Raw genomic sequence first — 23,564 nt, forward strand, 5'->3', positions numbered from 1 at the left:
GGGGCACGGAGCCGCCGGCGGGTGCCGGGGGAGGGGGCTGCCGTCACGTGTGCTCCTTCCTCCCCCTCCTCCTCCTCCTCCTCCCTCTCCGCGGCGGCGGCAGCAGCCGGCAGGGCTCCGTTCCCTTTGTTGCAGCCGGAGGAGCAGCACAAAGGAGCGCGGCCGGGGCACGGCGCGGAGGCGGAGGAGGAGGAGGAGGAGGAGGAGGAAGAGGAGGAAGAGGAGGAGGAGGCAGCAGCAGCGGGGAGGGGGGAGCTCCCTGCTCCCTGCGCCCCTCCCGGGCCAGCCCTGCCGGCTGCCGGCGGCGGCGGGGAGCTGGGGGGGAGCCGGCGGCGGCGGCTCCGTGCGGCCGCTTCGGCGGGGATGCTGAAGGGGTGCCGGGGGCCGGCGGAGAAAGGACGGAGCCGCCCGGGCGGCGCCGCGGGCTCCGCTTGATGCTGCGGGCCTGCCGCCGCCATCCCGCTGCTCCCCGGCCGCCCCTCGCCATGGTGGCGAGCAGCCCGGCCGCCGCCCGGCCGCGACCCCCGCCGCGAGGGGGACCCCCGGGGAGAGGGAGAGGGGGACCCCCCCTGGCGCTGTGCTACACCTCGGCCCTGCTGCTGCTCGCCCTCTCGGCGCTGCCCGCCGGCCGCGCATCCCACCCCCTGCCCGCCGCCGAGTGCCAGGGCGGCGGCAAGGGGAAAGGCATCAACTGCTCAGGTAAAGCCCACGCGGGGACGTGGGGAGTGGGGCACACAAAGCCTTCCCCCGGCCTCATCTCCGCGGGTGGTGGCGGGGGGGGACCGGCGGGAGGCAGCCCGGGGAGCGGCGACCCCATCCCCGTGCACACGGCTGGTGGGGGCACCCATCCTGCCCTGCCCTTCGTGTTGGGCGAGGCTCAGACACGGGAAAACCCGGGGGGTGCGCCGCTTTGGGTCCCCCCCCAGCGGTAGGGGGGTGTTTTTTTTGGGGGGGTGGGGGGGGGTGTTTGAGGCTGGGCTTGGTGTAGCGGAGCGTGGCTGGCGCGGCGGCAGCGCATCTTCAGGGATACGGGCTTTGTAAAGTCGGCCGAAGTCAAGGCGTACACTGTAAAGTTTACGTTTTGTTGCAGACACCCGTTTTCCTCCTACAAACCGGCAAGGCGAATCCGTTTTTCCCCGAAAAAAAAAATAAAAAAAGAAATTAATATCCCGGTGCTCGCCTCCCCGCCGCTCTTTATAAAACAATGGGCTGTGCACCCGGCGGGAGGGCGGCGGGGCAGGCAGCTCTTCAGCCGTGCCTTCTCCAAGGTGATGAACATCCCCGGTCCCCGCTCCTAGCCCCGCTCCCATTGTCTGAAGCTGGGTGCGGAGGCAGCCGCCGCTCGGAGAGGCTCCCGGAGCCGGCCGGGAGGGGCTCTGAAAGTGCCCGGCAGCTCTCGGAGAAAGGGAGAGCAGCAGAGGGACCTTGCCCCTACCCCGGTTACATTTTATAATAGGGATAATATCATACTACTACTAATATAATATTCGCAGAGCAGCGCGCATCATCGCAAGATGGTTTTGCAATACCAAAAATCGCAGTGCTGGTCACTCTCCATAAGCTTATTTGTTCTTAATTTACCCAGGTTTGTCACCCACTGTATTAGTGTGTGATACCACGGTGCTGCTGTTTTGTCTGACTTTTTTATTGTTTGTACAAATACCACTTTTTATTATTATTTTTTAAAGAGAGTTTAATAGATTCACATGCCACTGGCATTAGAGGCTTACCCATCAGAGACATGTGGGTCATTAGAGCAGGGCATGTGCATAAATCAGGGAGATTAAACATGGAAGGCTGATGAAATATACGAGGAAGTTTCTAAGACAATGTGGAACGCACGGATGCCGATATTTAGAAACCATTACGGAAAGAGGGCTTTCCAACCTGGGACTGGAAAACCGTGTGCTGTATCAAATACATTCAGAATGGCACAGTCAAGTGAAAAAAGACAGAAGCAAGTGTACGTGCTGTATGTGTATGTACGGCAGGCACTGGTTTTAGCGTAACTGTAAAAATGGGGAAGAAAAATTGCATTTAAAAATGCAGCAGTCGGATTCTGCCGTGTGGTAACTGCCTCATGTACAACCACAGTGTTTCGGTTCTCAACATTAATTTTAAAGGGACTAATATCAACACATAATATCTGGGACAGATTTTCCCCTCACTTGCCTCTGTATGGCCTCATTAACTTTTACTGGATAAGTTACTCCCCGCAAAAGATGACTTTCCTGTATTTACACGTGGGGCCAGACGTTGACATTAGCACCTTTCTCAGTGGAGTGCTATCACACAGCTTGCTATTTATGCAGAAAGTTATCCTTAAGAACTCCATCACTACCTTTTCTTCAAAAATTTGGACTCTCTAAATTAGTGTCCATATCTAGAGAAGCACAATTCATACCTTGCCCATTATTTAGTTGTTTTAATGTTTGTATCAGGTTGGCCGACTGCCCTGGAACAGTTTCTTAAACTTTTTGGGATGACCCCTGAGGCTGTAACATTTTATCATCACTCGATTATGTATCTATCCTTATTTATTGTTAAATTTTTAGGAAATACCAAACTCCTCTCCTTAATTCCTCCAGAGTATACTGATAAAGAAAGAGTTTGCTGTAACAAAAGAACATCACGAGGTGGACAACACAGGCAAATGTTATGAAAATCAAGACAGCTTTTTCAGCCTCGATTCTTCCCCTTCTGCACAGGCAGTGTAGTTTAGTCTTTTGTTGAATTATTGTATAATTGCATCATCACTGGCCAAGGGAAGATCATATAATTGAGTGATTAGAGCAGGAAGCAGAGAATAAAGACGTAGTTGAAGTTAATTGATGATGTGGACTTCTATGCATTTGTTTGTCTGTCGATCCCTACTTTGCTAAGCTAGGAAAACTGAAATAGCTCAGTTTTACCTAGAATACAGTAAAAAACAGAAGTTGGTATTTCTTTTTCTGGAAAAGAGAATAGACAACAAATTTTAGGGTTTATGTTTTAGAGGTGTTACCTTATTCCCAGCTTTACCTGTAGTCATCTTCTGTAGTACTTCTGCTACTCCCTGACTGTCTGTAAGTAGGATGGAGTGATACTGTGATACTTGCTCCCCCGCTCAGGTTATGAGCCAGCCTTGTCCTTAATAAAGAACTCCTGTGAACTGCAGGAGGATGTTAAAGCATCCCAAGTGTGAAGGTAAGTTCAAAAGGTGGTTAGTTCATGAGCTGCACAGGGGAATTCCCACGCTGCACATGGGAATATTGAGTTTTAGTCTGGCTGAATCTCCCGCGTGAGACATCCTCCGATCGTGTGGCAGCCACAGAGGCTGCAATTTACTATAACTGCCCAAATGCAGAGAATTTCAGTGAGGGGTATGCAGGCTTGACAGGGTTTTTTTTTCAGTGCATTGGCTTGGATCTGGGCACCCGGTGTTGATTAGCAGTGATATGTTTCTGTTGGTAAGCATTTCAGCTTGTTCTTCCTTCATGTGATCATGTATGCTTGTTTGGGATGATTTTACACGCCTCCTAGGAGTCTCATGGGCTATATGCTGCCCCCGGTTTCTTAAAGTCTCTTTGAGCAAAGTGGGTGAAGATAATTTTATCTTAATTTTATCTTAGCTTATTGAGAACTGAATGAGGTCAAGGAAAAATTGAGGACACTTACTCTTTCACAGAATTCCTCTTCTGAGGAGCATGAATGCCTTTCTTTTGCACAACCACAACACTGAAATAGCTCAAAGATGGAAGCAGATAGAAATTGATAATTAGGGAGAGGAAAGGGAATAGGTAGACAAAGGAAAGTATCCATCCTGTGAATATGATGGCTGAGAATATGATGTGCTGTTTATTGAGCATAGAAATATAAGCTGTCAAATAAGCTTGTAAATTTTTAGACAGGACAGCAGAGAAAGCTATAGAGGAGCCATCCTTTACCATACATACATTACCTTAACTTTCAATATGCTTTAGAGAAATGGCTTCTGCCCTGAAATAATTCATAAAGTAAATTAGACAGAGAATGTGAAAATAGTAGAAAAAAGAGAGGTGGAGCAGCGAATATGTTGAGCCAACAGAAGTACGGCAAGCACCAGCAAAACTTGAGTGTTTTTATATTTTAAAATACAGTAGGATGAGAAAGGAGGGGTAGAAATCAGCAGTGGAATTGAATCATCCTAAGGCTGGGCAACAAAAAGGGGGTTTTGAGAAGGGGTGGAAGTGGGAGGTGTTGACTGGTACCTGAGAAGAAGGGAATAAGGAAACACCATGAGAAAAGATACAAAGCTGAGAAAGGGAGCAAATCACAAAGGATGGCAAGAATTAGCCATGTTGTATGTTCTTATTTTCAAAGCATGTTTGTGTTCATGTGTGAACATAGCTTTAGAGAAAGGAGAACAGCAACAGGAGATGGCAGATTTCAATGCAGATAAGGCAGGAACATCCAGGAACATGATCATAATCCTGAACAGTATAACAACAGAAGAGAAAAAATCACACTAGTTGTTGATTTCTGCACGCCCTCAAAGAGGGAACAGCGCATTTAAAGTATGGCTCCTGTCACTGTTACTAGAGATGCATGTGGTAATATCGAACAGAATACCTCTTTTTGTCTAGCCCTTGCTTCTTGTCTACTTCCCACCATTGATGAACCTGTGCTCATTCAGAATTTGCAAGTCTTTGTCTTCAGTGTCTCTGGCTGTTATTGTTGTTCCCCCATATCCTTGATGTGCAGCAGAGGCTGTGCAACTAGGGACTCTACTTCCATTACTTTGTTAGATGGCATCAAGTCTGATCTCCAGACCCCGTAGCTGGAATCCCCAAGCTTACTATTTCTATGTTAGCAGAAGAGGCACAGCATAGACATTTCAAGAAAAAAAAAATGAAATTTGTTCAAGACTTGTCTGTGTACTACTTTGATGTGGTGTCTATAACATATTCATACACCTGCTTTAATTAAGGACCAGCAATGAAGAATATGTCATCTGCAGTTTGTGTGTGGAGAGCTGGTGTGCTCTCTAGTCCCTTGCTTCTTGTTCCCTGTGGGGGTTATAGGAAATGACAAAAATGGAGGTCACAGACCTCAAACCAAAGTAGTGTAATACTTGGAATATCTTGCCTTGGTAGAAACAATCTCTGCTCGAACATGGCCCTTGCCTTTGCAACTTCTGCTTCCTTGCAAAAGGGTTTGGCAGTCACAGATAGAGACACTGAGAATTTTAAAAAGTATCTGCCAAAAACTAAATGAACAAGAAGCCAGTAAGGTTAGAAGCACAACATTTGGGGCACAACTTCTAAGTGCCTAAGCAGTTTCCTAGGGAGATGACTATTCCATCACCTGTGCAAGGGTTTCTGTCCTAGAAGCTTCTAAGATATGTCAGCACTGAGGAGAAGGCACACTTTCAAAAATGCTATCTACCATTATTGGCTAATTACAGTCTTAGAGTTCAAACCAGGATAAAATGTCACTATTTTCTGGTGCGTTGCCTATTATGAATGATGTGTTGCAGTTGAAAGCTTCACTTTTTTCCTTAGGATAAGGCAGAGTCTAAAGCGACTCACATTGACACATCTACTCTGTGAGGTGAAGACTTGAGTGGGTTGGCCAAAATGAGTTTTGCATATGCTCTTTCTGAGTCTGGGCTTTTGTGCTGTATGAAGCTTGAGTCCATTTCCTGTCCCCATGGTGCAAGGGAAGAGCTGGACAAGAGCATGAAGCTGCCTTGGCCCTGCCTGTTCCCCACCCACCAGGCACGCGTGAAGATGGATGTGGGTGGCTGTAAACCTCAGGCGCTGATAGTCATGGGAACTTGGCCTCAGATTTGTGCCTGAGCTCAGCCAGAATCAGATGTGGCCTCAGGACTGGCTTTTATCCATGTTTGTTTTGGTGTGTCATTCTAAGGTATGCAAGGCCGAAAGAATTTGTGTTAATGGTACGAAGCCAGGTTGGCAAGAATGTAAAAGCAGTTTGGGAGTACAGGTTCAGGTAAATTAGCCTAACAGTTTTAAGAAATATGTCTTGTTTGTTTGTTTGCATAGCTAAACTTGATCTAAAATGGTATATGCAACTTGAGTAATCGGTTATTTTTTCTAAGCTACTGTGACTTATGTTCCTACAGATGAATTATAACAGTCTAGCCAAGTAAACTGTGATATGTGTTTGTGCCAACTGAACTTCTGAAATAAATGATCTAGACTCAGTCAGGTTACATATCACTTTGAGAAACTATCATAAGGCATGAATATAAATCAGTCTTAAGTAAAAAGTAAAAACAATGATTAAAAAGAGAAATTAAAACTCATACGGTAACATGCACATATCTGTTTCCCCTTAGTGTAATTATTTAGCCATGAAATGTCCTTGTAATGCAGATTCGTATGCTGATTAAAGAGTTGAAAGGTAATTAATGTGGAATTGAAAGTGTCAGAATGGCAGAAAATCATCTCATAACAGGTGTCACTCCATCATTTGCACTAGTAGGAACTGATGGCCTGATGGAGCAATTGAGGCTTGACTGAAGGGACTGGATAGGTTCCAATTTCTTTACTGTTTCTTGAAAAAGGGAAAACAGGAGCTACCTTTGTCATGGCAAATATTGCCAAGAGAACCTTCCTTTTGTACTGAGACCTCTCTCATAACTCCTGTTACAGGGAAAGCAAGAAGTTTCTTTATTAAGACCCATTTATTGCTGTTGATGTGAAGATAAGTGTTTTGTACTTATGGCCTGACGGTGTTCTTCTAAAATTGACAGTAGGGTGGATAAAGTAAAGAGTTAATACTTACTTGGATGTGGAAAAAGAAAAAAAAAAAAAAGAAAAAGAAAAAGCTGTGGTCAAAGTCTTTGAGGAAAAAGTAGGAAGGCAGACAATCTAACAGATACTGACAAGAGGCTAGATTTACCTTTTTCCTATAAAGAGATGGTCACATTCCACCACTGATCAGTAAACTGAAAGTGCTTGTGACTTTTCCAGCCTGTAGCCAGATGTTGACATATGTCCATAGAGAGGGTAGAAGCAGTAGTTTCCAGAATAACTATAGCTGTAGCTTCTAGGGAAGAAAAAATGTTGAGCACCAGGGATGTTGAGAAAAGATCAATTTTTCTGATTCTAGGTGACTACTTATCCTTCCTGGTAAGTCCCTACAGATGCTATAGAACAAAAGTGGAGTTTGAGGATGTGTTGGTATTTTTGAGATAAAATCCTGTCTTGTCATAAGCATTCAACAGTATCTAGTAGAGCTGAAGACCGAGAAAGTTCTATGTAAATTATTCTCTCTCTCTCTATATATATATCTTTCTATCACAAGAATAGCTCAAGAAATAAGAAAACTATAATTAAATAATCTGCTATAAACTCAGTAATTCTCTCTAATCTAAATGCTGCAGTTTATTCTTGTGTCATCTTGAAATTCTAACAATTCAGAAATCCAGAGAAATACAGGAAGGAAAAGAGGAAGGGTGTGAGAGAGTGGAGTTGTATTCTGTGGAGCTCCTAAGTGTGTAGAGAAGAGCATGTTGCACTAAATAAATCCACAGTAAATTTTATTATACGAAACCATTTCTTGACAAAATGGTTCTTCTTTTTGTAATACTTTTCTTCCAGAAAAGGATAGGAAGGTAGAGACAAAATCTGGCTAGGAGTAAGTTCAGCAATCAAAATTGCCATCTGATGAAATTAAAGTTTCCTGGAGAACCTCATATCTGCTCCTTTGTTTTGATGAACAGCTACAACATGTCTTTAGTTCCAATTTCCTTCACAGCTGGCTTCATGGGGCTTTAAGGGCAGAATTATTTCCTCTTGCATTATTAGGGAGATATCTAGTAGCACCATTAGTTATTTCAATGTTTGGGCTTCATTGGTCATATGTTCTTCAAATTGTTTGTTTGTTTGTTTGTTTATTTTAAAGAAAGAATGTCAGGTCTGTTTATTTCCTTCGAGATTCTAACGAGGGAATATTTGTCTTGTGTGAAGTTGGGAGCAAGACTCCAGTGAGACTCTTGGAGCCCCTGGCCAGGTGATCAGAGGGGTTCTCTTCTTGCTGGCCCTGTCAAGTCCCCAGATGCCAGCTGGGTAGGGGCTGGGAGACCGAACAGGCATTTGCCTAAATTTTGCAGAGGTGCATTTTTCTGTTCCGGATAGCAAGTTAGTGGTACACTGATATCAATGTTCAATTTTTTTGAGTTGCTGTAAAAAAGCCTTACTGGTCACAGTGTGTTTTTGTGAGGAGGCGGTGTTTAACTAGCAAATCAGGATTTATTTTAGGATAATTTAAATTCTAATTATAGTAGACAATTTCTAAGGGCTGAAAAGACGAGTCTGTTCTGGTAATAGATTATGTGTTACAGCAACAGTGTTTAAAGGATCTGGTTCAAAATAAAATTAAATCCTTGTAATGCCTCTTTTTTGACTTAGTATTATAAAAAATAAATTCAGTTGCAATTACAGTCTCGACACAGTCACATTATATAACGGTGTTCAAGCTGGCAGGATCCTCATCCACGCTTCAAAAATAGTGTTAATTAAGACCAGCAGGAAAACATGCGAAAATGAAAGAGGAGAAAATCAAGAACAAGACAGAACTGTCAGTAAGTTTTCTGAAGGGAATTTTTTTCCTCTCTGTAGCTAACACATCCTCCCTGTGCCAGCTTCTACCAGGCCGGGACCCTGCTATATGCACCTCTAGATCTTCAAAGGGCGTGAACAGGCTGTGTGTTTTCCAGGCCTCATAGAGCATCCTGCCGGGCACAGCTGAGGAAGAGGAGCAATGAGCTTGGCAAGCAACCACATAGGTGGCCAGGATGTGGAGCAGCTCTTCTCAAGTCTGATCTGGAGGCAAAGCCTTGGTGGGCAGCCCCGTTTCAGCTACCTGGCCTGCTGGCCGGTGACAGCTGGGTTCCTCAAGGCAAGACCCTGGGAGGTCTCCTCTGCCTCACACTGCCCACATGGGACCAGTGTGAGAGCAGATGGAGGCAGCTGGGTGAGCCAGAGACCAGGCAAACTCCGGTTAATCTGCCCTTGAGTGTTGTAGTGTGTTTGAGATGAGCAAGAAACGCTTAACATTAGGAGCTCCAACTGCTTCACCTCAGACCCAACCCTGCTTATTTCCCAGACGGACACATTGTGGCCCAGTTCCAGCAGCTTGCAGTGTTCACATACTGCAGGCCAACACACCTGCTTCAGATGTGTTTAACCGTAGTAACTCCTGTGACATGGCATCTGATGATGCAAGAAGGAGCACCCAGCCCACAATGAAATCGTGCTGTCACATCTACTTGCATATGACTATAGAAAACCTCATATAAACACACTTCAGCAGTGGGTGAGGAAGTGCTTCGTTGCTTAAACCTGAAGCATAGAGAAGTGTTTGTTGAACATTACAGGAGTTTGACTAGCTCTCCTATTCAGAGACTGGTTCACATATGGTTTCACACGTAACTACAAAGAATGAGTGATTAGATAAGCATCATTTGCAGAAGTTGCTGAATTTCCTCCAAAATTTTAGTACAAACAAGAATCTTCACGAATGCTGCATAAAAGTTTGAGATCTGGGCTAGCTCAAGGTGTCAGTGCATATGCAGAAAATGCCAAAAATAGACTAGGCATACAAAATGAGGGAATGCTTTTGAAAATGTAAATTTTAATCTTTAAGGTGTCTGTAAGCCACAAGGCCAAGATACAAAATCAGTAGGTGATTGGTGGAGACATCTCAAACAGTGTTTTCAACAGGTATTTCCATAGAAAGGTTGATAAAAATTTGTCTTTATAGCAGTTTGTTGCTTTAAAACTCGGGGAAGCACTGATCTAATTAAATCTTTACATTTTGCTAATTAGCATTGACTCTGTGTGCTGCCTTTCTCTGATCCCTCAGGGAGAGGCGGAGGTCAGGGCATTGTGCCAAGTGGGTTCTCCAGGGTAGAGGGGAGCAGCAAAACATCCTTTGAAAACCTAAAGGGATCCCCCCAAGACACAACGCCTGGTGTGGTGGTGGCAGATGAGCTGTTACCTTCCTGAAACTTGGTGTTTTAGGATAGATTTTCCTTCATCCTCCATTTCTCGTGGAGGCTTACTGTGAGTTTTGCAAGGCAGAGTTCCTTTCCCCTGTCTTGATTAGGAGCATCATTTTGTGGAAGTATAATTTCAGGGTTATAAAAGTGAAAATAAAATAGACAGGCTCAGGTTAAGGTTACAGAACATTTTTCTCATGCAAAACATGGATTGGGAAGGCAATTTGTTTAATTGTATTTCATCTCTAGTTATCTGCAAAGGATGTCCTTTTGTTTGCTTGTCCAGATAGTTACGCCTACAAAGAATGCCTTTGTGAAAATAGGTGTATGTGCTTGAAATGTACAAAATCAGTTCTGAGATGTAAGAAATACTCTTTTTCTTGTCAAAAACTAGTGGTTGTGGTAGGTAGGAAACAAAAATTTTCGCTAGAAGCAGAGAACAGCTGTCTTATTTTTTGTTTGTTTGTTTGTTTTTGCTAAAGAGAGAAGAGGTATATCATTATCTCAGTGCTCTTTGTTAAAATCCTGTCTGTAGTGTAGAAGAGTTATCCAGGTGAGAGAACACAACCTCCACATTTGCAAGTGATATTCACGCTGCTGGCTGAGCAAACAAAGAGGAACTGTGGAACCAGGCTCAGAATTTGAGTGTTTTGGGTGATTTATCTACCAGATGGTAAATGCAGTCCAACGTAAAAAATTAGTCTGGGAGCAAGGAATCAATCATCCAGCACACTGGTCAGGAAAGGGATTTGGGTGTTATAGCAGAAAAATTAATGAGCTGGCAATCCACTGCAGAGCGGCATTAAAACAAAAAGATACTACACTGTAATAAAAGAGTCCTCACACAGAAGACAAAAGAGATGAACGTAATGCTTTATTAGACACTTGATAAACCTAATCTAAAGCAGTGTATTACAAAAAAAAATCCTAAATCATTCAAACGTAATGATTAAATAGTTCTGTAGTGAAACCTGCAAATAAGAGTTAATGTAGGAACATGAAGTTTTTTACTGCCTTCACATTTGTTTCCCAAATACGTAGTCTGTTGTGTCAAAGGGATTAAGTATTGGTATTCTATATTGCAGAAATATGCATTTCTGTGCTATTTAAAGTCACAGTACAGTGCATTCGAAATTATCTAAAAAAGATTATGTAAAAGGTACCAATACTACTTATAGAATAAGTATTTCTTTCTATAAACATCTTGAAAATGTGTCCCTAGCCTCTTTCAGTTACTTAAGCTACAAGAGTTCACACTTGACACTCGAACAACCAAAAGATCTCCATGACTTTTCTCTGATTTTTCATGGGGAGTCTCCAGCTAGCAGGACTGAGAAAAGATGGTTTCTGTGTTCAATTTCCACTTTTATTTATTTATTTTTTTAATTCAGAGGATTGGGTGTAAGTTAGGCATTTTGGGAGGTGATGCAATGTGCAGGCTTCTTCTGGGAGGATGAAGAGCAACAGCAGGACCGAGCCTTGCTGGTGTGGGGCTTCTTGCCACAGGTGCAAGATGTGGTGGTGGATCCCATCTGAAGCCTGAGGCAGCAATGTGACTTCTGTGATAGCCGGTAGCTGGAAGAAGTGGGTTGGAAAGTCTCTCTCTTCTACTGCAGAAAGCCACATGAAAGAAGTAGGTAGGAAAGTAGGTTGGTTCTACTACAGAAAGCTACCTGAAACTGCTCTCATGTGTCCTCCATTTTTATTATTTTATTAACGACTTCTATTTCTGAAAACAGACAAGGACATAGGAAGATAGGAATCATTGATGCCTTACTGTCCTCCAATTTTGTTTCTTCTTTGGTATGTCTATTTGTTTTTTCTTGCAGGTCGGGGTTGGTATGTTGGTTAACAGCTAGCGAAGCACACAACAAAAATTTTGTTCCTGGACATCATATCAATGTAGTACCCAGATTTTCTTTCACTTAGTTGGTATTTCCTGTTTTTTGTTTTTGTTTTTAAATTCTTCATGGAGAAAGGTTTCTACAAACACAGGGGCAAGAAAGGAGCCGACTGTCTGACTACAGAAACAGAGGAGTGAAACCCACTACCTAAGGCATTTTTTTCAGAGTGCTAATCACTGCTTAAAATCAACAAGAGCTCCTAGATCATAGTCCCTGTGATTTATCTATGTACAGAAAAACAAACAAACAAACAGATTTATCTATGTACAGAGTAAGCAGGAAGAACCTGCAAATATTAGTCTCATAGAGCTGTACTGATTAAGGGTGTAGAAACACTTAATGATTTTCCATAGGCTTTTACAGGAGCTGTAGCAAAACCTGTACCAAAGGGATGGACTCAATTGCCTACATTTCTTGCAGACAGAAAGACATTTTTGCCTTAAAATTATGCAGGGCATGTCAAAGTAGCTTCTGATACTGTGCTGGGTTATACTTATGCAGCTTCAGTGCACCAGGTTCAGCCTTAGTGTAAATAGCAGCTATATCTCCACCACTGGTTGTTTATCTTGAGGCTGAAATTGGCCTTTTATTTCTTCTCAGTTATATGGGTGTGAGACAAAGGGCAGATTTTAGCCACGTACATATTTACATACAGGGATTTCTGCTTCTCCCTCTCTCCCCCATATTTGTATGAAAATTTGTTGGCTGTATTTTCCTGTCGTTTTGGAGGGGCACAACATTGCTGAAGAGGGCTGAGCAAGGGCTGCGGGCTGAGGGTGCCTACAGCCCTGTGTCTGAACAGAAAAGGCGGGTTAAATTCAGACTGGCAATGGCACAGGATCTATCAGTGCTGTTGCAGCTAGATGATTCAGAGCAGATGCGGCCATGCATCTGTGATCCTGGTCTTGTGCCCCCTTTCCCCCCCGCCTCTGACTTGCTGTATGGGGGGGAGGAAGGGACTCCCCTCCTTGCACACTGGGCTGAGTGTTGGAGGACACCTGGCAAAACCTCAATGTCCTTTTCTCCCTCTAAATGAGGGCAAAATGAGAACCAACAAGTTTCTTGAATCTCTGCTGCAAAGCAGGTAATAGGAGCTAATTTATGGCAATTAGGAAGCCTCCCTCAAGAGCTGTAAGCTGACACCGGGCACGTTTTGGCACAGGCTGCTCACACCGTGCTCCTCAGCCCTGGGAACCACAGGGAAGACAACTCATGAGCTGGCTAATCCGGCATTACATTTGCTGAGGGAATCCCCAGTGGGGAAGAGTGAATAATTTCCACCTGCTTTGTGCTGCGTGAGTGGCACGACAGGAACGAAGGCAATCGATGAATGTATCTGAAGGAGAGGCAGGATCTTGGCCATATTTTAAATAAAGCCTGTTTCTTTGTCTGAAATCAGGGGTGTCACAGCACCTGGATGTGTTGGCTGACCCGCCCAGCTGGTGGGCAACAGAGTCCGTCATCTCTCTGTACCTGCAACCCTGGTGGCAACCAGACACGACATGTGGATCCCATGCTGTAGCATGGCTATAAATTCCCAGCCCCTGAAAATCCTCTCGAGACTATCAGAGGGGGTTAGCAGAAGCTTCGGGAATCATATTTCTCATTGCATTTCGGTAAGGATAAATGAGCAGGCAGAAAGGAATTATTAGCTATAGATTTAGCTGACAAGACTCCTTGCGGGAGGTAAATGTATTTCAGTAAGCCGAACAACTCCTCAGTAGTGATTTGTTTTTTTTTTTAAAGTGTAATGCAGTTGTTAAAGTTTGAAAGCAGCAGGGCTTGTGACTCGGCTCTTTCCTGGTCCGTAACTTACTGGTATTAGAAGAATTCATTAAGTAGCCTGAATGAGCAACCAGGGGCTTGTTTGTTTGTTTTCTCCCCATGACTTTTATGTCATTGATGGTTCTGTTACTTTTCCAGGGTTTTCCTGACTGTTTAATTATGGTTTTCAAAACCGGCCCTAAATAGCATAGTGTATGGCTGTTTGGAGGAGAGAGTTTATGCAAATCTAATTATTCTCCAGCACTATTCATAGTGTTTATGTTTCAGGGATATTACACAAGAGTTAATTTATTTCCTTTCTCTGTATACAAAATAGGATTCTATTGCTATTTTTACGTAGGTATGTGTATCATAAGAATACATTGCAATAATTTTTTAATTTACAGATGTGTTAAGGGATTCTAATGAGACCAAACTGCAAGAGGAAACTGATTCTTTTTGTATTAATTTGAAAACTAGCAGATTTAACTGTTACATTTTAATCTCATAAATGGAAAATACTCTCTTGTTGGAATTAGCTTCTGTATAATATTCTGAAAATAAAAAGGTACTTCATCTTTCATTTGAAATCAGTAGCTACTTAAGGTATTTTTATAAATTCTTGATTTTAATGTAGACTGGCAGGGCCCGTAGAGAGCCAAAGCTATAATTCCCTCTAATTAAGTTTTCAAGTGTATCCCTGTTTCCTTCTTGAAAAGGTCCATAGCTTTAGAACAGTCAATTCTGGTATTAAAATCTTTCAGAACAAAAACACCACAACGTCCTTGAGTTTTTTCTTTGGTTAGATAACTCATGCTTTTAAGTCCATTTTTTGTTTCCTATATCTAGCTCAGTTCTGTAACTCACTTAGAAATAGGCATTTTTTCCTGTGCTTTTAGATAGACAGGTAATATTTACATAAAATAGGCTGTTGTACAGGCTGATTGCCATGCTGACAGTCTGTCATCCATATGCCTGGAGGAGATCTCCTGTGTTGTTGAACCATTGTGGTCGCTATTTCTGCACTGAAGCCTACTCCTCAGAAATGTCCATTTCTTTCTGATTGATCCTTATATGTACTATTTGCTTAACCATCTCTTATCAATAGATTTTTTTTTTAAAAAAAGCTTAATAAGAAGCTTATTTTAAAGAAATGGAATGAAAAGAATAGACTTTATTGGCATTATTATAAGAATATCTTGCTCTTATAGCTTCTGTTCAGAAATTTTCCACTTCATGAAGATAATCAGTAACTTTTTTTGATGTATTTTCAAAGATGTCTAAAACTTGCACATGGACCGGAGTAGTCTGAAAACTGCCTTGCACCTTTTTTATGTAAATTAATGTTTGGTTGAAAACTTGAATGTTAGGAAAATAACATATTAGGGTACTTAGCTTTTTTTGACAGAAGTTAATGTATTCACTGAACAGCTTCTACTGATGTGAGATATCACATCCCATTTAAATTACTTTGAGGAAAACAACAAAACAAAACAGAACAAACAAACAAAAACCCCAAAACCAAACCAAACTAAAAAAAAAAAAAAAAGGCATTCAGGCAATGAGAAATGCCAAATTAGTGAGTATATCTGGAAAGTCTGATTTGAGCAACTTGTCTAGCATTGCACAAGGACAGACAAATTGCATTTGCTCAAAAAATAAAATTTGGGAATCTTTTTTCTGAGTACTTGATTTGTTCTTTCGTTATGGCTTATCATAAGTTCCTTAAAAAAAAGAAAAAAATAAATAGAAAAGGAGAACTCTTCCCATCAGCAGCTAGGGAAAACACAGAAATTTCATAGGGCAGACTGATTTTTAAAAGGCTGTGAGCAAGGTTAAAACCATTATATCCTGGCAGAGACCTCTCACTTGAATTAATGGCATAATGGGTGCCATTGAAAGTAGTTCTCCTATGTCAACCACCACCTGAAAAAGAGAATTTTTCTATACACTGGCTTGAAAGCAAAGACCTTGCAATCCCCATCTCTGTCAAGGCCTGGGATCAAGTGTATTGCAAACCCCTTTTGATAGCCTACAGTTTCAGGTGGATTGGTTGGATTTTCACCTGGCAGAAAAAGAGGGCCTTAGCCTTGGAAAACCCAAGCCCAAATTAAGGTATGGTTTTATGGAGAGTTGCTATTGCCCATGGTTCCACCCTCCTGCTGCTGGCTGTGCATCCCACCACAGGCCTTGTCCCACCTCAGCCTTTAGTAAACCCTGCTATCAACCAAGTCCCTTCAATAAGAAGTGGCACACCAGTAATGCAGCAAAGAGTGGGTATTTTCTTCTCTCAGTGTTATTAGTGGCATCCTGACTGTTGTGACGAGTGATAGATGCGACAGGGCCACGAGGTGGAGAGCGGAGAGAGGTAAAGAGGAGAATTGTGGCCTTGTCCCCATTAGCACCAGCCAGCAGCCTGCAAAACCATATCCTCACTGCACCTAGAAAAAGAGTTGCAATCACTACAGGTGCCAGTATGTTATGTCTTATGCCATAGGTTCTCGTTGCTATGCTGAAATAATGGATTTCCGTATTTCTTCCTGCATAATGGGCAGAAAGCTTGTGAAGTCAAGATCTGATCTTTCTGAAGATGGGCAGTCTGTGGGGGGCGTCTGTGGGGTGTGCACAGGGCCATGTTGCCAGAGAAACTTCCTGCAGTTTTTCAGTGTAACCGAAGACTTTCAGACATAAAAGGTTTGTCCCCTCTTTTCAGAGTCTTACATAGCCAGCATAAAAGCACTGTGTATGATTCATTTAATTTGCCTTGTTCTTCATGTTACACTCCACTAAATACACTTACTTTTATTTCTGCCATTCCACATGGCAGAATCTATCTGCAAGAAAGGAATTTAACTGCAAGAAAGCTTCTATAGACAGGGTGAAGCATCAAAATACTAGGCAGGAATCTAATGCAAGATGTTAAGCACCATCTTTCAGGAAATCGAGGAGCAATTAAACTTCTTATTCCACTAAAGAACTTGAAACCTGTAAAGTAATACGGTAGCGTAATGGGAAGCAGCGCTTAATGAGCTTATGCAGTTACTGCAAGTTAAAAACAGTTGCATGTTTGGCAAACAAAATACTGAGAATACATTACCATTAAACGGTGGTGATAATGTAGTCAAAACAATAGCAAAATACATAAGCTTCACAGAGCTATTAAAATTACTGTATCTTCTATGAGGAGCAAAACCCAGCTAAGAAAACAAAACACAGCTGTAGCAAAAACAAAAACAAAACCCAACCCAAACCAAACCAAAGCACAGGATTAAACCAGAAAAGCATGCAAGCTAATGAAAAAGAGCAATCAAGTTCACCTGGGATAGGAAAGAAAAAAAAAAAGAAACATACTATAAACCTTTTATCTCAGAGGAATCCTTTTTTTGAGTGTTAGCCTCTCTGGAAACGTGCTCAGTGGGAGATTTTAATCACCGAATCAAACAAGTAATAGAAACATTAATGATTTCTAACCTGCTCAAACTTGGCATCTCTTGGGTCTGCTTCATCATCTGAACTTACAAGATCTGCATCTGCCAGCTTGACTTGAGAGCATGAAACTCAAGGCACAAAGCAGGCTTTTTCTGAGAACTGTGTGAACCCTCTCCCTTCAGCAAGGCAGCTGATTTGAAACACGGCATGAAGCATAGAGGCTTTTCCCTTGTGTTTATGGAAACAGCCTTCCCTACTGGACCATAGGGAAACTGAAGACAGGGTGGCTGTACTGTTCTTCCACTCCTGCCCCTTCCAGTCCAGCTTCCACAGTCTGTCCCACCTGTATTTTCTTGGTTTGAAAGGAAGACCACTGTGGGAGATGGTGTCAGAAGTCTGAATGAAGGATTTCACCTCCACTGCTCTCCCTTCTGACCCTTCCTTCATGGAAGAAAATGAGCTGGGTCAAGCCTGATCTGCCCTTCAGAAATCCCTGCTGACTGCTTCTGCTAGCCTTCCTGTCCTTTCTGTCTTCAGAGATGGATCCTGAGAGGATGTTCTCCAGGGGATTTTCCAGGGGCTGAGGTGAGGTAGACCAAATGATTGTTCCCTGGGTCCTCTTCCTTGACCTCCCTAAAGCTGGGAATCATGTTAGCTTTTTCCCAGTCATCAGGGACTTCCCCCTGCAACCTTGATTTTTCACAGGTGATTGATACCAGCCTTGCAGTCACATCAGTCAAATCCTGTCAGGTCCTTGGGTGAAACCCATCTGGCCTGATGGAGCTGAACATACCAATTTTTTCCGAGTAGTCTCTAACCTATTACTACTTTGCCATTGGCTGTCCCTCATTTTTTCTGAACAGTGTTGATACCTGCTGGGATTTGAGAGCAAGCTTTGTCTATGAAGACTTCTAAGACAAAAAGGACACCAAGTGCTTCAGCCTATTCTTTGATGCCTATTGCTTCTCTCTTCCCCATCCATCAACAGACACATTTTTTTTCTGAAATTCCTCTTGCATATAGCACTCCCATAGAATTGTTTCTTTTTAACCTTAATGTCCCTTGCTAGCTCCAGCTGGGCTTTTGCTTTCCTTTTTTTTGTGCCAGAGTGCCCAGGCAATGCTTTTACTCCTTTGTTGCCTATCTGTATTTACACTTGCGTGCTCCCTTTCTGTGTGTTTTCAGTTCATTAAGAATCTTCTTCTCAGCCAAGTGGGCAGGCTGCCAAAAAGGTGAATGCAAGACAGGGAACAGTCAGAGCAATATGAAGGTGTACCTGTGAAAAACACGGTGGGTGACTGACTTTTCTTAAGGAGATAGATTTTTGCCGATGAGGACAGAGACTGACTGTAAAATGAAATTTAATGGTGTCTTTGTTTGCCCAGGAGCAGGATGTTGAGTATAAGGATATCAGAGCAGGTTGAAATGTCAGACTGTTCATCCTGCTTTTTTGGTAAAGTTTTTGTTTCATGCTGTCATATTACTGCAGCCACATTGCTACCAAGATAGGTGTACACAATTTACAGTGTCTTGGAGTCAAGAGTGGAGAGGCCAACAGAGAAGTAACAGAACAGAACAGAAAGGTCTTGACCTTTCTGAGGCAATGGAAATTTTCTGTCCGTCTGTGTAGGAAGAACCTACTGAAAATTACTGTCTAAGAGAAGCTGGAGAGGGTAATTGGCTGGATGTCAGAAAAGGTGTGTCAGGATGGCAGAGCAAGCTCTGTGGAATGAAGAAGATTATTCATCAGAGAAGAGGAGTTTGAAGATTAAAAGACCAGAAGGAAGAGTTTATTATTAAGTCTGGGTCAAATGGTTGAGATGGGCTAAAACAAGCAAGAAGGGAGAGGTCCAGTCAGAAGTCAATGAAGATTAAAATGGCTTGAGTTCAAGGTAAAAGTTAAAGGAAGAGGGAGAGGCAAATGTAAGAACAGAAAGAATAGTTAAAAAAGGGAGTTTGAGATGTGGGCTTGGAGAGAAAGAGAAAAGGTTTTGCTCGTCTTGAGGAGAAAACATGAGGCCAGCAGGTGAGAGCAGCAGCCCTACATAACATTGGAGAGCATGGGTTGTTGCAAGAGAAGAGGCTCCCAGTGGTGGTGAGACAGAGTGCAGGAAGGGCACGGCCATGCGAGCGTGGCAGGAGAGGATGCAGCAGCACAGAGGCTGCTGCCAGAAAAGAACAGTTGGAAGGGCCTTGAGAGAGAGAGAAAAGAGAAATGGATGTCTTGGATCCAGCTGAGGGAATGGTTAAGTGGGGGAAACAGTAAATTAAGAGAAAAGAGCAACATGATGAAGACACCAGAGAAAAAAACTCCTGCATTAGGAGGCAGGAGAGGGGAAATCTGTTCATCAAAATCTAATTTATTTCTTCTGTCTTCTGTCTTTCTTAAAACAACTAAAAGCAGTAAAAACAACCCTTCCCCCCACTAACATATCTTTATTTAAATGCTTTTATCAGTCACTGTGGTTTCCAATTAGAAATATATACAATATATATGTATTTTTTCTGTACTCCTCCATTTAACAAACCATTAGGAAAAATGACAGATTAAAACCCTAATCCTGAATATATGCATGTGCTTAATTCTGAAGTCATATACTTATGTTATTAACTGTGTTGTTAGATCAGAGCTGGAGTGCTCAGCTGCTTTAATATATTAAAAATAAAGATGTTTTCAAAAAAGGATTTAGTGCTCTTTCAGATTTAAGAGTTTTGGGTACTAGATCAATCATACTTAAAAAAAAAAAAAAACAACACTCAAAGATGTGATTTCTGATTTGTGATCATATCTTTCTACAACAGTAATTTCCCCACATTTATCATTCAAGAGATTTTCAAATGTGCAATATAAAGTTATTTACTTAATGTTTATTGGTATCTTTGAAAATCTCCTAATTTATTTCAGAAAAAAAGTATCTTCAAATCCAAAATTAAATCAAGATACATGTGATGCTGGACCTAATCTGCAGTGACTGGATCGGGTCTATAAGGTAAAAATAGCTAGGTGGTTTTCTGTTTTGGAATCGGAAATGTGGAGCATGAACACACTGGTTTTTATCTTCATCACTCATAGCTAATCCATTCAAGACATTTAATTAATAATTTTTAATTGAGATTTTATATTGGAACATTCAGTTGTGTTTTGTCTAGTTGAAAACAATGAAACTGTATTGTCAGGGTTTTCTCAGCGCGTTCTGATTTTATTCCAAGACTACCATATTAAAATGAACGAGGGTGATACTAAAGAAGTTTATAAACTCATTTAGAGACCATTTTGCAATCACCCAGTGTTATGTTTTTATCCCATAGCCTGTACGGCAAAATGCACAAATTGTGTTGTAATTTCGTATTTGTGACTTCGAAAAATAAGTCATATTCCTCTCTTCTTTTGCATAGTTATTATCCATCATAAATGTTATATTATTACTCTGTCAAAGCTTAATGTAGATATGCTGATCTTATTGACTTTTATCTTGCCAACTGCAAGAGATTCTGTGATGAACTGATGTATCCTGATTTAGGTTTTCAAATCATTACATTTATCTATATACGTGGTTTTGTTTGTTTGTTTGTCTGTTTGTCTGGCATATTAAAACACATAGAATTGAAATATGCAAGTTGTTTTTGAAACACATGATTCAGAAAGGATTATGATTTTTAACTGTGTTACAGGATTTTCCAGAAATCTAATGTTTCTTACTGTTCAGATCTTAATGTAAGTGGCTCATAATTAAACGCCATTGGTATCATTTTGATTTGGCAACTTAGCAAAAATAATACGTCTTGTTGTGTAGTACAGGCATAAGACAGTGCAAGTTCTGGGAAAAAAATGTTTGGAGAAAAACTGGCTATAATAAATGTTTCTGTATTCTAAGACCTTTTTGTGAAAGCTAATATTTACAGCTGTATTTGAAAACCATACATTAAATACAGGGACAGGTATGGCTTCTCCCTTAGCCCCAAGGGAAATGCAGTGCACTGGTGTGCTGTCCCAGACTTAGCACAGACTGGTGATGGATTAATCAGAAAGCCTTCTAGCTGAATATTCCTCCCTTGAATGCACCTACCTGCCTAAATACAAGGCCTGCTGGCTCTGGGGAACCTTTGCTGACCTATTCGGGAAGCAGATAGGAAGACAATGTTGTAATGAGTGTCTGTTTTTCTTGTCATAGCACTAGGTCATCTGGGTCATACTTTGCTTCTATAATTCTTGCTCAGTGCTATGAGGAAGACAAAGCAAATGATCTGTTGCTGTGCTTATCTTGTACATGCAGTGATTTTTATGTTAAGGTGTTGCATAGGACGACATGATTTCAGTGGTTTGACATTTGGGCGGTGTTTGGGTTTGAATGGCTGGATGGATACAGGAGTCAATGAGGGCTAGAAGTTGATTTGTTTGGCAAAAACCTACTCAGTGATTCCTAGATGATAAAATAGCTGGATTGTGCCCTGTATGACACTTTACAAAAATTCCTGGTGATAGCTTTTTGGTGGGATATGTCATGCTATTGCTTCACATTATTATATGCTGTATTTACCAATGCAAAATGAGGTTAGTTAACTAGATATGACAGGAGAGATTTAGGAGCACAGTTTTTGTGCAGAACATGCTTTCATACAAGAAGGCAGCTATGTCTCATACAAGAACAGTGAGCAAGGAATGAACCTCTGTAAGAGCAGTTTTTCAAAATGCTTCCAGTAATAACTGCACTCGTAAAAATTTAAAAATATTATGAAAATACATGAAACCAATGTTAAAGAAGGGTTTGTGTGGATATTAGCCGCTGGGATTAAGGACAGAGCTGTTCTGAGTCTTTTGAAAGTGGAAGCACATCTTCACTTGCCCCTCTGCTACACTCCGTTCAATGTTCAATGTCGATATGGGATTTTATGCTTTTGTCTTCCTGCAGTGAGATGCTATGACTGCTGCAAAGATCTGAATCTAGATACTGATCAAAAGTGAATGAATACAATGGATTCGTTTTGGACACAGTGTGTGTGTGTATCCAGAAAGTATGTATGCAATTTCTGTAAAGTTACATGGAACGTGGCCTTGTGCCTATAAAAGCATTCTCCATGCAATGAGCTCCTGTAGCAGTAGTACCAGAGTAGCACTAGTGCTGCTCGTGTACTAATGCTAACAGTTACTCCTGTAGAAGTAGTATGCTAGCAGCATTGCTCCTTCAGAAACAGCACATATTTTGGGGCAAGAATATGTCTGTCAAAATTTGTGAAAAATGTTTTTTCAGCCCTTGGGAAACATCTCAGTGCTGAATTCAGCTGGTACTCCTGTACGGGAGAAACATGCCAGGATCTCAAACTTTCCACAATGGACACAGCTGAGACTTCAGAGACTTCCTCTGCAGTCCATTGTTTTCTTCACCTTGTGGATCCGTGCTCTTTTTATTTTATTTTATTTTTTGGCTCTTGCTTTTTGCTACCCTTTCCCTTCCCTGATATTCTTTTACACAGAATTCTCCTTAGCCTGGCGATGTGTCATTACTTTATAACAGGCTTACAGACTGAAAAGATAGAGAGGGCCCTTTCACCTAATTCTGTTCTGCTAATATGTTGTTGTAACGAGCCCACAGCCATGGTGTTTGAGTACCTACCTACAGCGCATTAAGCAGAATGATAGCATTTGTCATGTACAATCCTTTGCTATTCTCTCTCCGTCCCCTGGGGAAAATTGTATGCTGATTATATTGCTATATTTAATGAGTTTATTAGTGAAGCAGAAGTTGAGGAGTAGGAAAATGCAGACATGGGTAAAAATATGGGAGGGACAGGTTTCTCCATCTCGTAGCTGTCTGGGGCAGTGCACGGCTCGCCTCAGCAGACAGGGAAGCTGTGCTGCGGGCTGTTTCCAGGTCTAAGGACTGTCACAAATGCCATCATTTCACATGCAAGGGACAGTGTGTTTCCCAGCGTTTGTGTGCTCAGTCGTGTTCTGTGTTGGCCAGGTGTCCTGTCATCTTCCTTTGTTGAAATTCACATCTTCCAAGAACTCTTTGTGCTTCTGTTATTCTTTTTTTTTTTTTTTTTTTTTTGCTTTTCTTGTCTTTCACAGAGGTTGAATTTCTTGTGACAGAGAAAAGGCTGTTTAATGTTCATGTACTACATCAAAAACATTTTTTGTCCTCTATGTTTAACTGAAGTGGTCCCAGCAATCAGGAGAACACAGGAATTTCAGGCAAATTTTTATTTCCCAGTGCTAGGAACAATAAGAAGACGTATTCGTTGTGTCCTTCTCCGAGTAGCATCCTCAGTCCAGGATGAGTGAAAGAGCAAAGGTTTCATTGAATCTACCAGCAGTATCCAGGGTTACCTTCAGCTGTTTTGGATGCCACTTGTAGCCCTCCTGCTCAAGCTGCAGTGTGAGGTTACTTGAACTGTTCTTACTGACACCCCCTTATCCTTCTTTGAAGTACGTGAAGTGCCCGCAGGTACTTAGAGCACTCAGCACATGCTGATTG

At 42.0% G+C, this 23,564-nt stretch overlaps 1 protein-coding gene across 1 annotated transcript in view; it reads left to right on the forward strand.

The window, feature by feature from the left end:
- The first annotated feature begins 236 nt into the window (after positions 1 to 236).
- TMEFF1 (transmembrane protein with EGF like and two follistatin like domains 1) overlaps positions 237 to 23,564 on the forward strand; it is a 121,813-nt gene continuing 98,485 nt past the window's right edge. The window contains exon 1 of the mRNA XM_035550536.2: positions 237 to 699. Within this exon, the coding sequence (XP_035406429.1) occupies positions 435 to 699 (265 nt within the window). The 5' untranslated portion in view covers positions 237 to 434. The remainder of the gene's footprint in view (positions 700 to 23,564) is intronic.

This window comes from Cygnus atratus, chromosome 2, assembly GCF_013377495.2.
Source record: "Cygnus atratus isolate AKBS03 ecotype Queensland, Australia chromosome 2, CAtr_DNAZoo_HiC_assembly, whole genome shotgun sequence".
Classification (NCBI taxonomy): domain Eukaryota; kingdom Metazoa; phylum Chordata; class Aves; order Anseriformes; family Anatidae; genus Cygnus; species Cygnus atratus.